The sequence below is a fragment of the Manis javanica genome, chromosome 3, assembly GCF_040802235.1.
Source record: "Manis javanica isolate MJ-LG chromosome 3, MJ_LKY, whole genome shotgun sequence".
Classification (NCBI taxonomy): domain Eukaryota; kingdom Metazoa; phylum Chordata; class Mammalia; order Pholidota; family Manidae; genus Manis; species Manis javanica.
The window spans coordinates 47,707,703-47,722,749 of record NC_133158.1 but is presented as its reverse complement, the minus strand read 5'-3'; the positions used below and the strand labels follow the sequence as shown (position 1 = coordinate 47,722,749).

The window sequence follows — 15,047 nt, the reverse complement described above, 5'->3', positions numbered from 1 at the left end:
AAAAAAAAAGGGAGAAACGCACTATTTTCTTTGTCCTCAGGCGCTGGTCCCAGGAACCCGCCCACCGGTCTTGCTGCCCTGCCTCCCTGGTATTGGGGTCCCCGTCCCTCCAAGGTTTCCGAAAAGCACTTGCAAAAAAATAAAAAGGAAAAACGCGCAATTTTCTTTGTCCTCAGGCGCTGGCCCCAGGCCCCTGCCCACCGGTCTTGCCTCCTTGCCTCCCTAGCATTGGGAAAAACGCGCGATTTCCTTTGTCCCCAGTCGCCGGTCTCAGGCACTCGCTCACCAGTCTTGCTGCCCTGTTTTGCTTGTTTTGAGGTCCCTGTCCCTTTAAGGCTTCCAAAAAGCACTCGCCAAAAAGAAACAAAAAGGGGAAAAACACGCGATTTTCTCCATCCTCAGGCGCCGGTCTCAGGCACCCGCCCACTGGCCCTGCCGCCCTGCCTCCCTGGCATCCGGGTCCTCGTCCCTTCAAGGATTCCAAAAAGCACTCGTCAAAAAAAAAAAAAAGAAAAAAAGAAATACGTGCGATATAATCTTTGTCCTCAGGCGCCAGTCCCAGGCACCCGCTCACCGGTCCTGCTTCCGTCCCTCCCTAGCACTGGGGTCCCTGTCCCTTTAAGGCTTCCAAAAAGCACTCACCAAAAAAAAAAAAGCCGCTCCGGTTTCTTTCCACCTGCTGAGAGCCGGGGAGAGGGGCGCTCGGGTCCCTCCGGGCCAGGGCTTGTATCTTACCCCCTTCACAAGGCCCTGGGTTCTTGCATGTGTGGATGTGGTCTGGATGTTGTCCTGTGTCCTCTGCTCTCCATTTTAGGAAGAGTTTTCTTTGTTATATTTTCATAGATGTATGTGTTTTTGGGAGGAGATTTCCACTGCTCTACTGACGCCGCCATCTTGGCTCCACCTGTATAATGTACTTTTAAGAAAGTGCAGCTTATATGCATGTAAAAAATCTTACCTAAGGGACCAATTGCTTTTTTTTTTATTGCCTAAACTTACCTTATTTATGCCACCTATTTAAAAGATGTAAAATATTTATTGTATTTATTATAGAGTTTGGTAAAATTGGCACCTCTTTGAAATTCTATATAGTATGAAAACTCCTGCCTTAAAGAATGTCACTATCTAAATAAAGAAAACAAAGCAATTAACAGTATAACACTGTAATGTCAAGTATAACACATAAGTTCTTAGCATGGCCCATGGCATGCTGTATGTTTTGGATGAGTGGATGGGGAAGAAAGATACGCATGACATGTGAATTGAATAGTTAGCTCTCTTGACTGGAATGGTCATGGAAGGCTTTGTGATGAGAAGATACTTAATTTGGTTCCTGAAATTCTGAAAACATACTCTGTGCAGGTGGCCCGTCCTACGGGAATAGAATGAACAGAGGTCTGGAAGAAAGAACATGATGCCAGTTTTTATAGCCATCATCACATCCTCAAAGGAATTTTCGACCTCAGAAGAGATTAGGAATAATGGCCTTTATGCATTTGTATATGAGAGATACTGTTTGCTATTTACTGCCTGTATTTTGGGGGTTTGTTTTGGAACTGGATTGCTATTTAACTGAGAATTCGTATGAGTTTTAAACTAGTCTCTTTGACTTTATATTCTTGGCTTTGCTTCATAAATATGATTCCAAGCAAAGTAAGAAAAAGTAAAATCTATAAGTTTACAGATGGAAGATAATAGAACTTTTTAAAGTGACTGCCTTCAAGAAGAGAAAAGAGAGAACATTTTCATTAATTTTTAAAGACTATCTTTATTCTCAAATTCATAGAGCCCATAAGTCTGAGGAAAGGTGGTACCTAAACTAAGTCTTGAGAAACACAGATAGGAATAAGCCTGGTAAGAAAAATAGAAGGGCATATCCCAATTAAATGATTAACTCTGTAGATCCCTACGCAGTCTCAGAATCTGAAAGCACTGGGTACTTCAGTAGGTGGAAAATAAAGGTGATGATAGGAAACTTGTTTGAAACTTTAAAGAAGAGTAGTTCCCTAGAGGTTTTCCCAGCTTGGAAGGTCTGGCAGCACTGCTTCTCTTTCTCTGGTAGGAGGTAGGAAGTTCACTTTGTGGAGCACATGTTACTGGTGAAGATGTGGGTGAGCCACTGTGTTGAAAATAGTATTCAGAAAAGTTTGGACACTGAATTGTGAGAAGTCCTCCTCCCTTCCTTCCCTGACTGGGTTCCCAGGAGGAAAACCCCTGATGCTAACACTGAGCACCCTTGGGATCACAAACCCAGCCCTCTGCTGCTTCTAGTCAGTTTCACTCTGTAGTATAAAGAGCCAGGGATTGACAGGTGTACAAACTGAAACAAAGGGAGTAGAGGAAACCCTGTGAAAGTTATAGGGAGGTGGATAAACAGTTGAAGATAGGAAAAAGAAAAAGTGCCAGAAGACCAGCATCTGCATGAGGGAATTTAAGAATGGAAATCATAGAAAGGGCAAATAATATAAGTAAGACTCAGTTTCCACTAAGTACACAGCCTAACATCTGGGAAAAGATCCATTTTAAGAAATATTACGGGATTTTAGAAAACAAGAAAAAATTACTTTTTCAGGGAAGGAAAACATAAGTACCTGGAAAAGATCAGGAATCAGGATTGCAGAAACACTGAATGGCAGATGGGAATGATGTTTTTAAAGTTTGAGAAAGTATTTCCTAACCTGGGAATCCATATAAAAACCAAGCCAACAATAAGGTTCAGAGGTGAATGAAGATTTTTGTCACGCAAAATTTTAACTTTTGATGTCATTTGTACCCTTTCTGAGGATTTTATTGGCTATTGTGCCCCCTTGATGAGAGTAAGTCCAAGAAAGGAAAATCTTTTCGTGAGATGAAGGACATAAGAAGTCTAACACATTAGGCCCAAATACCAAACCAGTGCATGTGTCCTTCTGTGAGGCAAAAGTGATCAGTTGGTGCTAAAATTCACAGAAGACCAAGCAGATGAAGAAAATGAGCTGATTTTAATGCAGGGAAGGTTGTTTTACATGAAAATGAGCTGATTTTAATGCAGGGAAGGTTGTTTTACATGAAAGCCCTGGATCAACAAACTTGGTAAAGAACTGCCAGTTGCTAGATTGGAATACATTGCTTAATAGTATTTCCATTTATTGACTGTCTTGTACTCCACTAATTCTCAACTGGGAGTGGTCCTCCTGGAGGCATGTGGAAATGTGTAAAGACTTTTTTTTAAATGTCTGTGGAGATGCTGGCTTACCTGATGGCTCACATTTGCTCACTGAATGTTGATAAAACCATCGTGGGCAAACGGCAAGGGCAGCGCCATTCACTGAGCTCTCAAATAGAACGGACCTGGGACGTGTGGAGGCGTTCTTGTTTACACATGTATACATTGAAATGCCCAGAGAGACCGAGTGAATAAGTTTTTGGCAGTATGTAGGTCTGAGACTTTAAAGAGATCTCAACAGTCCATTTCCTCATCTATAAAAGAAAGTAATTTCTGCTTCATTAAATCATTGTGTAGTTCAAGTGTAATATGTCACTTTTCAGAAGTGAGCACAGGCGTTTCTTAAAATTTTGAGATTGATTACTTCCAGGTCATTTATTTCAGCCCTCTTATAATCTTATATTTCATACATAAAATTTTTTCCAGCCTCAAACGGAGACTTTCTACTCGTTCCTCAATTTTGAATGCAAAGAGCCGGAGGTTCAGCAATCAAGCATTTGAAAATTCATCTTACAAAAATGTTGATGATGAAGATGTCATCATCTTGGAAGAAAACAGCACCCCCAAGCCTGCAGGAGATCATGATGTTGAAGTAAAATTGGAGCAGAGTCACATTGAGCAAAGTGGTGCTCAGGTTGAGCCTGTGGCTGATAATGAACCTTGTGGTCAGACTAGTTCAACAGGCATCTCATCCAGATGTGATCAGGGAGCTACCATGGCTACCCAGACTGAAGTACCAAGTTTCATTGTTAAAAAGGAAGAAACCATTGAAGATGAGATAGATGCAAGAAATGATACAGCAGTACTGCCATCCTGTGTGGAAGCTGAAGGAAAGACACATGAACCTCAGGAAACCTTTGATAAATCTGTGGCTGATACTGGTTGCCAGTTAAGTGAACTGAGAAATGAGTTGCTTCTAGTCGCTCAGGAAAAAGAAAATTATAAAAGACAGTGTCATGTGTTTACCGACCAAATCAAAGTGTTACAACAGAGGATACTGGAAATGAACAACAAATATGTGAAGAAAGAAACTTGCCATCAGTCTACTGAAATTGATGCTGTATTTTTACTGGGAAGTGTTAATGGCCAGTCTGAAAGTCCAGACCATGTGGTGTACCAGTATCGGCAAGCTTTGGAAGAAATAGAAAGGCTGAAGAAACAATGTAGTGCTTTGCAACATGTAAAGGCTGAATGCAGTCAGTGTTCCAATAGTGAGAGTAAAAGTGAAATGGATGAAATGGTGGTGCAGCTTGATGATGTATTTAGACAGCTGGACAAATGCAGTATTGAGAGGGACCAGTATAAAAGTGAGGTGAGTTTTGTCATTCATCATAGTCATGGGAGCCCAGGATCAAGAAACTTGTTAAAGTTGCTAGATTGGAATAAATCGCTTAATAGTATTTCCATTTATTCACTGTCTTGTACTTCACTAGTTCTCAACTGGGAGTGGTCCTCCTGGAGGTATGTGGAAATGTGTAAAGACAGTTTTTTTTAAATGTCTTGTGGAAATGGCATGCCTGGGATTCAGTGGCTGGTGGATCAGGTATGGTGAATGTGCTGTGGCACAGGACACTGCTGTGTACTGAAGGATTGTCCTGCTCAGAATACCAGTGTGGTGCCCACCAAGACACTGTTATTAAACGTAGTGGGAATTGTATATCCATTAGTAATAAGCCTTAACAGTAACCATATAAGGTATATGATACCGTCATTTTATAGATGCACCCTGTATTAGTCACAGACTCATTTGTAGGAGACATAAAACCCCCAAACAACAGTGGCACTTCCACAGCCATTGGAGACAGAAGCTCTTCCTGTACTATTGCTTTGCTTCTCAGTGCACAGCTGTGGCTGTAGATGGTTCTTCAGGCCCAGCCAGCCATTGCACATCCACACTCTAAACAGCAGAGGGGCTGCTGGAAGCAGAAGGTAGGGGGGCTCCTGAAAGCTGCTTATAGTTTGAGTCACCTGGCTAATAGTGCCTGGGAAATGTAGTCTTTATTCAGGGGTTTCTACTGAGGAAGAAAGAGAAAAAACATAGAAAAAAGGAGACAAGGAGTAGCCTCTGCACGTGCACCCAGTTCAAATTTGGGTATCTCCTTTTTAAAAACATCTATTTGATATATTTACAGCATGGTGTTTGAAAGGAGAATTTCTCTGCTAAAAAGACTTTGGAAATGACATGGTGCTATACTGCCTCTTCCTTGAAATATTGCTGACATAACTGCTCTTTCACACATTCATCTTGATGTGTTGGCTTAGGAGATGACAGACTGTCTAAAATTAGTATAAGCTCACAATTTGGAGTTGCTGAATGTGCAAGAAATAAATGCTGTGATGTCACATCATTTTAGGCATTTTTATCTTGCGTTTTCAGTTTGGGTACCACTTGTTTTCAGTCAAGCTGTAGTTAACATTTTGCATTCTTTCAGTGTAAAAAGATAAAACGAATGAAGTTTGTTTATAGTAAGCTATTGGGGTGGGGTATTTTTTGTCTTTTTTATGCTAATTTTCATCAAGCAGGTTTTTTATATTTCTTAGCTGAAATTTCCCTAGAGATTAGTATTTTTAAATTTTACAGTTAGTTAATTTTTTTGTCAGGTTGAATTACTGGAAATGGAAAAATCACAAATCCGTTCACAGTGTGAAGAACTGAAAAGTGAAATCGAACAATTAAAATCTGCAAGTCAGAAGATAGGAACAGATGTTTCAACATCAAGTAACATTGAGGAGTCTGTAAATTACACTGATGAGGAAAGGTAATGTTAAATGAGGGTTTGACTGGGGCTGCAATTCTGGTTAGTGTGATCCTTGCTTGCTAGCATACATGAAACAAATACTGTTCTATCAAGAATTCTTGACTGCTGTGAACCCAACAATTACAGTAGACTGTGAAATACAAAAGAGGTACACATCATCATCCTCCCCTTCAAGGAATCAGCAGGTTAAGTTAAACTTCAGTGAAACAGGAATTACAAAGGAATACAGCACTTGATTGATCAGAGTGGTTTGGAACGCTTTTTGGGGGAAAATGAAACTAAACTGGATGTTAAAGAATGGGGTGAATGTGGCCATGACTAGAAGACAGGGGACTATTTCATGAAACTTTTTCACCTTTTTCTTCTCCACTTTATGATTTGCCATCCCTGTTTTATTATGTGCCCTCCTCAGTCATAACTTCTGGGAAATCACAAAATTACTAAAAACTTGCCATAGTACAGATGATAATTAGGAGGAAGTTCTGTGAAAATTAGAACACAGTAAATGAATGATTACCCTATCCCAATAAGGTATAAAAGTGGTCTTGGGGTTCTGTTTTCATTTGTTGTGTTTTTGAGGTTGGAGGCAGAGGCTCCAACGGGTGGGGATGATAATGTGTTGGTATGTTGATGACCATTCAGATATAGTAAAAAGAGCTAAAATTATGCAACTCTTCCTACTAATATAGGAATTCAGACCTAAAGGTACAGTTGTTGAGAAATAATCTCCTACCATCCTCACTTGACACCAGTTATATCATTTCTTTGTTTTTTAGCTTAGGATTTGGAAGGATTTAATTAAACCTGTTTGTGGAACTAGGATAGACCAGTGCATATAAGCATGGAGGACGAGGGGTTAGAAAAAAATCCCAACTAGTATTTCTGAAAATGGGAACCACAGTATCATAGTGCTTGTAGGAATGCAGACCCTTGGGTGTTTATCCAGCTTTTCAACAATTTCCCAAATGATTCTTTTGGACACTAAACTTTGAGTAACTGATGTTCTTTTAGACCTATATGGCCACTGACAGTGAAATCTAGCCAGTCTGAATTGAGATGTGCTTTAAATATGAAATACATGCTGAATTTTAAAGCCCTAGGATGAATAAAAGAACGTAAAACGCCTCTATTGATTATATGATGGAATTATATATTTTAGCAATGTCAGATTAAATTAAATAAATGACAAATTTATTTCATTTTGCTTTTAAAGTGGCTATTTGAATAGTTTAAATTGCACGTGGAACTCACAATAATTCTCTGATAGTACTGTTCTCTACACTAAAAATAGGAATCTAACATGTCCAGTGAACAGGAGTATTTGACCAGGGACAATCAAAAGACTTGAAGTCAAGCATGGGTAAGGGGCTGTAGAGTCACACTAGTCTTTTGTCTACTTTTCATACAGATAGAAGGTTTTGTTTAGGACAAAGGGGATGTTTGTAGGACAGCACGGTAAATTATTTGGACCATGGGCCTCTGATCAAAGATGGGTGGGAAATCTTAGACAAAAAACAACTGGCATAGGAATGCCAATGGAACCTTACCATGCAAGCTTACAAGCATGCTTAAAATTGTATTTCTGTTCATTGTCAAGTTTGAGCATCTTGCTTGTTCAGAGATTTCTACCCTAGAAAAATCAGTATTCAAACTTAATGTGGACTTTTATATTTGGGAGGGGGACAGAACAAGGACAGATAAAATAATCTCAACCCATGCGTCTCACTCAATCTTTGAAAAGGCTGCTGTGTAGTTGTAGGTAAAGTCTAGAATGTTGAAAGTCAAGTACATGTATATAAACTTGGATGGAATCATAATCAATTCAGGTTTTCCCAATGTTTTCAGCAAAATACTCTTTCCTTTATAAATGCCTAGTAAAGTGTATATAGTCCGTGAACTTTAGCATGTAAAAGGCTCAGAGAAGTCCTGCATTTCAAAAGTCTGATTCAACTTTATTTTACCTAGTGTTACAAGCTTATTTGACCACAGAACTATTTCTTTTTTTCCCTCTTATACAACAATGAACATTGAACGTGTTTGGGAAACAATTTACTTTCCTCAAAAGGAACCTGGAATTCAAAGAGATGGCATTCTTAATTCTTGGATCAATGCTTTCACTGGTATATCACTGCTGTTTTCCAGGTGGTAACAATTATTTTAAATAATAAATAAATTTTAGGTAAATAAAGTTTATATATTTTACCAGTCCTGTTTTCTTCAATCTCAAATGAAAATTATATTAGTTGGAACCAGAGTTGCTAGTTCTACTTAACAGATAAATATGTAATTATTAAATTGAATTATGTTTCACTTAAATCTTAAGCCCTGCATGAATATTAAATTGTTATAATGTTCATCTAACAGGTGCAATATTTGTATTTGCAGCCTCAAACTTCGATCTCTTCGAGTTAACGTAGGACAACTGCTGGCCATGATTGTACCTGATCTCAATCTTCAGCAAGTGAATTATGACGTTGATGTAGTTGATGAAATTTTAGGACAAGTTGTTGAACAAATGAGTGAAATCAGTAGTACTTAAAGTATATTTTATATGAGGTAATAAGATACTTGCTCAGTCCTTTGGTTGTATAGCTTTCAAGTGTAAAAATTTTGATTTTATAGATGTGATAGTTAACAGGCTGAAGAACCATAATCTTTACAGTATTCTATGCATCAAGTGTGGCCACAGCAGTGTGGACACATTATCACACCTTTTACAATGCCTATGAATCATTGGTATTGAACAGCTGGTAGCTAACTCATGAGTCTGTTTTTGAAATGTAAATATTTGTAATTAAGTCTGCACATATTTTTTTATTACCCTAGAGTACTTAAAGTGTTTTTTGCCAAGAGCTTTTCAGGGTGACCCTAACCTTTGTGCAATCTTTTCTGGTTCCCCAAAGTGTATTTTTCTCTGAATTGAGTGCTGTGCCATACATAATGCAGTGGAAACATACCTTTGATTTTCTTAAGGAGAAGTTGAAGCAGGATTTTTTAAAAATGGGATCAGTTCCTGTTAAGAGAAGTTGTAAGTGAATTGAGCATTAATTTTCCTATAAGTTCTTATCTCCTGATTATTCATGAAAATAGGTAAACAGAAACTCCCTCCATACATTTTGCCAGAATTTTTTTGTGCTCAGATTGCCAATCATGGTTAAACAAGGTGTTTTTATAGAAAAAAATGTTCAGTATAAAAATGTACCAACAAATACTAAATGTCCCACCACATTTACTTTGAAGCCCATTTTTGGCTGCTTGTCAGCATGAAGTGGGCACAATAATTGTTTAATATTTCTCTTTGTGAAATTTCCTGTACAGCCTTTTGTAGGATTACTACAGGTTAAAGTGAGTGAGGAAGACACTCTTGAACAGTACTGCATACCTTTTATTCTGTACAAACTCAAGTGTTCTCTATCCTGGAGCAAAGCAACAGACTGCCTAGGATTATAGTATTACATGCCATAAAATTATGCTTTATTGGTCCTATGTTTTGTGCAATTTTAAAGAGATGCTTTTTATTAAGTATAACTGTATATAGAATTAAGAATCATTTTCCACAACTGAAATGTCCATTTTTTTCAAAGTTTTATCATTGCTATTTATTTTTACTTCTGTTTCTGAACATTGAATACATATTACTTTTGTATGTATGCTCAGTTACATGTCTGTCATAAACAATATTAAATTTTTACTGTATATTAACTTTTAGAAAAAGCAAATAAATTTTTATTTGCTTGATAAAGGAATTGAAAGTGTATTTTTGGTATGAAGCTGGTTTTCTGTCACAATTGCATCTGGCCAAATTTTAAAACATCTTGTAATAAAATAAAAATATATATGATGGCTAACTTCAGATATCAAAGAATTCTATATTCAGATTATATTTTGAAAACTAAAGCTGTCCATTTAAGACCCTAAAGTTGAGTTCATGTCACTGCATTAATTACAAGTGACATTTAGAAGATTAAGACTGTTTTCATTAAGGCTAAAACTGAGCTCACCTTCAGAGTATGTGCATGCATTCATGTGTGTGTGGATTGTACGTGCAAGAAGAAACTTGTTCTTTGTATAAATCATTTAATTGAAGGGAATGTTGCCTAAATCATAGCAGCTATGTAGCGCATGGTGAAGTTTCTGAGTATGTAGCAGTTCTTTCTGGATTTTGCTTTTTTTCCCTTCCTTTTAGTCAGCTCTATTCTTGAAAAAATACAATTTTTATATGGCTATTACCTGACTTATGAGGAAAGTTAGGAATAGTAAATGAAATTTGTTTGCTAAATTGATTCTTTGGATGTAATTTTCATACTTTAAGAATAAATACTACCAATATATGATTCTCTGTTAATGTGGCTAACAAGAAATTTAACGGGCGAGTAATATGGGTTTTCATGGCATACATATTTAGGTTGAGATAACTAAATTTGTAACAGGCTAGCATAGGAGGACAGTGTTACTTAAACTAAACATTACTTTAAAACGAAAAATAGTGCACAACCCCTGCAAACAGGACCCACATTAGTCAGCTAAGGCTACAGAATCAGTAAAAACTAAATGTTAGCACACTGGGAGTGGCGTAAAATATTCATGTGTCCTGTGTTTGGGCCTCAGATTCCTAATACATATGGGTAGGTATTGCTGGTGACTCTGCCCATAATCTCAGATGCTTGATTCTTGCTGTCACACAGCCTATTAGCCATTATTTTATTGAATTATAAAGTGAGATATACTGGTAGTTCTTGGTACTGGCTGCATATTTGAATCCCAGGAGAGTTTTTAGGACTCCCAATGCAGGGATGTACCCTCTACTAATTAAGTCAGGGTCTTTGGGGTTGGACCCAGATAGAAGTATTTTTTAAGACCTCTTAGTGAACCATAAGAGCTAGAACCATTTATCTCTACCTTCCAGTGATGAGTGTTCACGAATGTTGAGTTCAATTGGTTCCTGAAACAAACTCAGTATTAGCATGCCGCTTTCTCACTGGAGTGAGCGAGGAGGGGGAGAGGGAAGCAGAGTCAATGCCCAAGTTAGACATGTGAGAGGAACAGAATGGTATAAAGTAAAAAAGACTTTCCTACTGCCTCCCTAATGGTAGGCACTATTTTTTTAATGTCCTTCCAGAAAATACTAGCTACATACATACACATATTCATGTATATGCATTCAGTTTATATTCTATATATTTGTATTTCAGACTTAGACAAAAGTGTTAACACCTAATTGGTACATTAACATTTCCATATTACTCTCAAAGAGGTTTAGTAGTATTCTATGATATGCATATGCTCTTAATGCTCTTTGTTTTCTTTTGATACTACAAAAAATGCTACTGTGAAAATAAATACACAGCACACACTTTTTCAAGTATGTCCAGAGTATGAATTCCATGTGAATATTGGTAGGTCAAAGAGTGTATGCTATACAAATTTTAATGTTGCCATCCAGAATGAATTTATACTCCTATAAAAAGTAGGTATGTAAGTATATTTTCTCTTCCATCTCTCAGACTTACTTTTGCTGATCTCATGTGAAAAAATGACAGCTTGCATTTGTCTTAGGCTGAGCATGTTTACATGTTTTACTGGCCATTTTACTTTTAGTACTGCAGCATATTCTTTGCCTATTATTTTCTGTTAGGTTCTTCATCTTACTGCTTTAAAGAAGCTAAAAGCCTATGTTAATATGACCACAAACACTATCCAGATAACTTGCTTACAGAAAATCCACAGCGGATTAAATCTTACTTTTGCACAGTGTCACATAAGTAGACTCCCTGAAGTGTGGAGTGAGACCCACTGGGTTCATGTCTTTCCATATAGTTGTCTTTTGGACATTGGCCATGACTCACAAGGAATGCCACTAATACCTGCTTAGCATAGAAGAAAATGTGTATGTATTGCTGTTTAGAATTAAATCTTGTGACCATGAAGTTAATTTCCATATACTAGCCTGTAGGGAGAAAGACAAGACCAAAGGAGACAGGGTTTTGGTAAACAAGTCATACAAATACAGGTGAAGTTACCAAGTGGACGCAGTCATAGGATGAATTAGCCATTCTAAAATGAGTGCAAATCACAAGTTGCTTCCAACAGAAACATTCTATTAGTAAGTGAATAAATGCAATTTCCTATTTCCAAGGTAAGACAAGTTTAATATGATTTGGTGTTAATTACTTGGAAAGCAGTCAGGATTCAGTAGCATGATAATATATAGAATAAGTTTGTCTGACTCAAAACTTTCATCTCAACCTGGCTAGAATTCACATTATGACTATCTCCAATATATAAATAGTATCCAGAATTCAGTTGTACCTGTAATGGTGCTTTATGTTCACAAAGTATTTGAGTCATCAGTGTTCTCATCTCCAGGGGGCTCCTGTTTCAATACAGTGTTTTATATTTTGGCCTGTGCTTTGAAAGTTAGTGCTATGAACCAAATCAAGGCTAACTTAAAAAATTATTTGGACTTAAAATTTTCTTCTACTGTAGAGGCAATTGCCCCATGTTTCTGTACATCTCTTTTTACTTCCCTGGTGGAGTATCTCTCAACTGTGGTCCTGGAGTAGGTGAGATGACTGTAGAGCACTGTTCCCTGTCTATTGTAAGACTGAGCAGGTCAGTTCTGGGGGAGACTTGTTCCTAGGCCACAGAATGGGAACAGAGTTCCAGGGGATTGAGTTGTCTAAGCAGCTGGTAGCTGGAGAAGTGAAATCTGAAATAACTGTACCTGCTACCTCCTTCCTGGGTAGAGAAATACAGGGGTCTAGGACAATATCACATACGAATCATGTATATTATATAAAATATATAATAGTATTATATGTTATATTCAGTATAATCACTAGTAGTTTCTCATTTCCCACTAATTTGTTCTTAAATTGATTTTTTTCAGTGTCAGATATTTTAAACTATTGTGGGAATTTCAAACATACACAAAAATAGAGAAATGATTATATGAACTCCCATGTACCCATCACCCTGCTTCAACAATTCTCATCTCATGGTCAATCTTGTTCTGTCTTTCTGTAATAATAGAAAAGGCTTGGCGCCTCAGCCTCCATACTATATTTAAGCCTTTGCTGCCTTAACCTTTGGTGCAAAAGGGGCAAGGGCTTCTGCTCAGCACTGCAGCCCTGCACATAGGCTTGCTGATCAGCAAAAGGAATTTTGCTTGATACTTGAGGATGAAGCTCAAGATGGCCAAGTAGGAAGGCAAGGCAGAAACCTCCCACAAACACACCAAGGAAATAACAACAGCAAATACAGCTAAACCTGAAAATGATCTGAAGACTGCGTGACAGAAGCACCTACACCTGGGGACGAAGAGAAGATGACTAAGAGAAGGGTAAGGGTAAAGTGGCAGAGCCACAATCAAGCAGGACCCAAGCTTTCCCAACCCAGTCCATGTGTGGGAGGAAGAGAAATGGAAAAGGGAGGGTATAGACACCCAGGAAGTCTGCACACTTGGCCCTGGACATCTGCTCTGGGAGCAGGAGTCCACATTGCATTGGGTTCTGGTGTTTAGTGGGGCTGGACACCAGAAACATTTGGAACGCTAGGAGACTCAGACTCCAGCCACTTGTGGAGGACAGGCATGCTCCACCTGTCCCACTGAGACCCAACACAGAGGCAGTAGTTTGAAAGACTTGCCAGCAGTGGGAAGGGAGCCAGAGGGGTGAGGGTTGGATAGGGCTTTCTCTGCAGGAAAAAGGGCGGGCGGGTGAAACCTCCCCAGCCCTCCTTTAGCCCAACAGGTCAGAACTCTTGGGAACCCCAGACACCAAACCCCTTGCCGGCGGCTCAGCCCTGAGGCACTTAACCTGCACACTGCTGAGGCCCCCAGCCTTCTTGGCCCACCAGTATTGGATTTTGCTGCCTGGTGGGCAGAAGGAGACTTCTAGCTTTCTTGGCCCTGTTTCAGCCCAACCAGAGAGGGAGCGCCCATGTGACTTGTTTCAGCAGCTGATTGCTACTGTTGTGTGACTAGCTGCCTCCACTGCTGGAAGGGCTTCCCACTGAGCCACTAGCCACTGCTGCCAAATACCCACATGCTCCACAACTGTGCAAACTGCTGCCTCCATGACCCTGTGCACCCTGCCATTATGCAGCTTGCTGTATGACTGATCTGCCCATCCTGTTAACCCAGCAGCGCCACCATAGCTGCAGGGCAAGCAGAGGGCAGGGCCACTCACAACAGTTCAAGCAGAAGCCACTGCTCTGATCACAAAAGGCCTGCTGAGGCAAACTGCCAACCTTGGCAGACTGAGATAAACCGCTATCAGCAGACAGACAGGTGACCCAACCCATTGCTGTTGACAAAGGGATAGAAAGTCTCTTTGAGGCAAACTGTTGAAAACTTCTCCAATCTGGGGAAAGAAATAGACATGCAGGCCATGGTAGTGTAGAGTGTCCCTAACAAAAGGAATCCCAGGAAGGCAAGAACACTAAGACATACTATTTATATCAATTTAATTATTATAATTAAAATGGCAAAGATTAAGGACAAGGAGAGTACTGATCCAGAAAGAGGAAAAAGATAGCTTATAAGAGAAACCCTGTCAGGTTATCAGACTTCTCAGCAGAAACTTTACAGGCCAGAAAGGAGTGACATGAAATATTTAATGTACTGAAACAGAAGGACCTTCAACCAAGAATCTTCTACCCAGAAAGATTATCATTCAAATTTGAAACAGGGATTAAGCGATTTCCAGATAAAAGCTCAAATAATTTATAACAATTAAACCAGCATTACCGGATATGTTAAAGGAACTGATAGAGATGGAATGTTCCTAAGGCTAAATAGTTTTCACCAATGAAAATAATCAACAGTAAAGGTAGTAGATCAATTAATTACCAAGCAAATATGAAATTAAAACAAAAGTAGCAAAAAAACTATTCACAAAATCAAGGGATAAACAAAAAGTGCATATTATGACATTAAAGTGTGGAGGAGGAAGAAAAAGTACTTTCAGAATGTATTTGAAATAGAGCAATCAGCAACTTAATATAGACTGTTATATAGGCAGGAAGCTATCCTTGAACCTTTGGCAACCACAAACCTGAAGGCTATTAGAAACACAAAAAAT

At 38.7% G+C, this 15,047-nt stretch overlaps 1 protein-coding gene across 2 annotated transcripts in view; it reads left to right on the top strand.

The window, feature by feature from the left end:
• Positions 1-10,300, top strand: part of MORC3 (MORC family CW-type zinc finger 3) — a 48,120-nt gene extending 37,820 nt beyond the window's left edge. The window contains exons 15-18 of one of the 2 annotated variants that reach the window (XM_037014766.2): positions 3,632-4,517; positions 5,807-5,964; positions 8,030-8,106; positions 8,350-10,300. In XM_037014766.2, coding sequence (XP_036870661.2) covers positions 3,632-4,517; positions 5,807-5,964; positions 8,030-8,106; positions 8,350-8,381 — 1,153 coding nt within the window. In that variant the 3' untranslated portion in view covers positions 8,382-10,300. The remainder of the gene's footprint in view (positions 1-3,631; positions 4,518-5,806; positions 5,965-8,029; positions 8,107-8,349) is intronic. The other variant, XM_037014764.2, reaches the window with a different exon arrangement.
• The last annotated feature ends 4,747 nt before the right edge of the window (positions 10,301-15,047 follow it).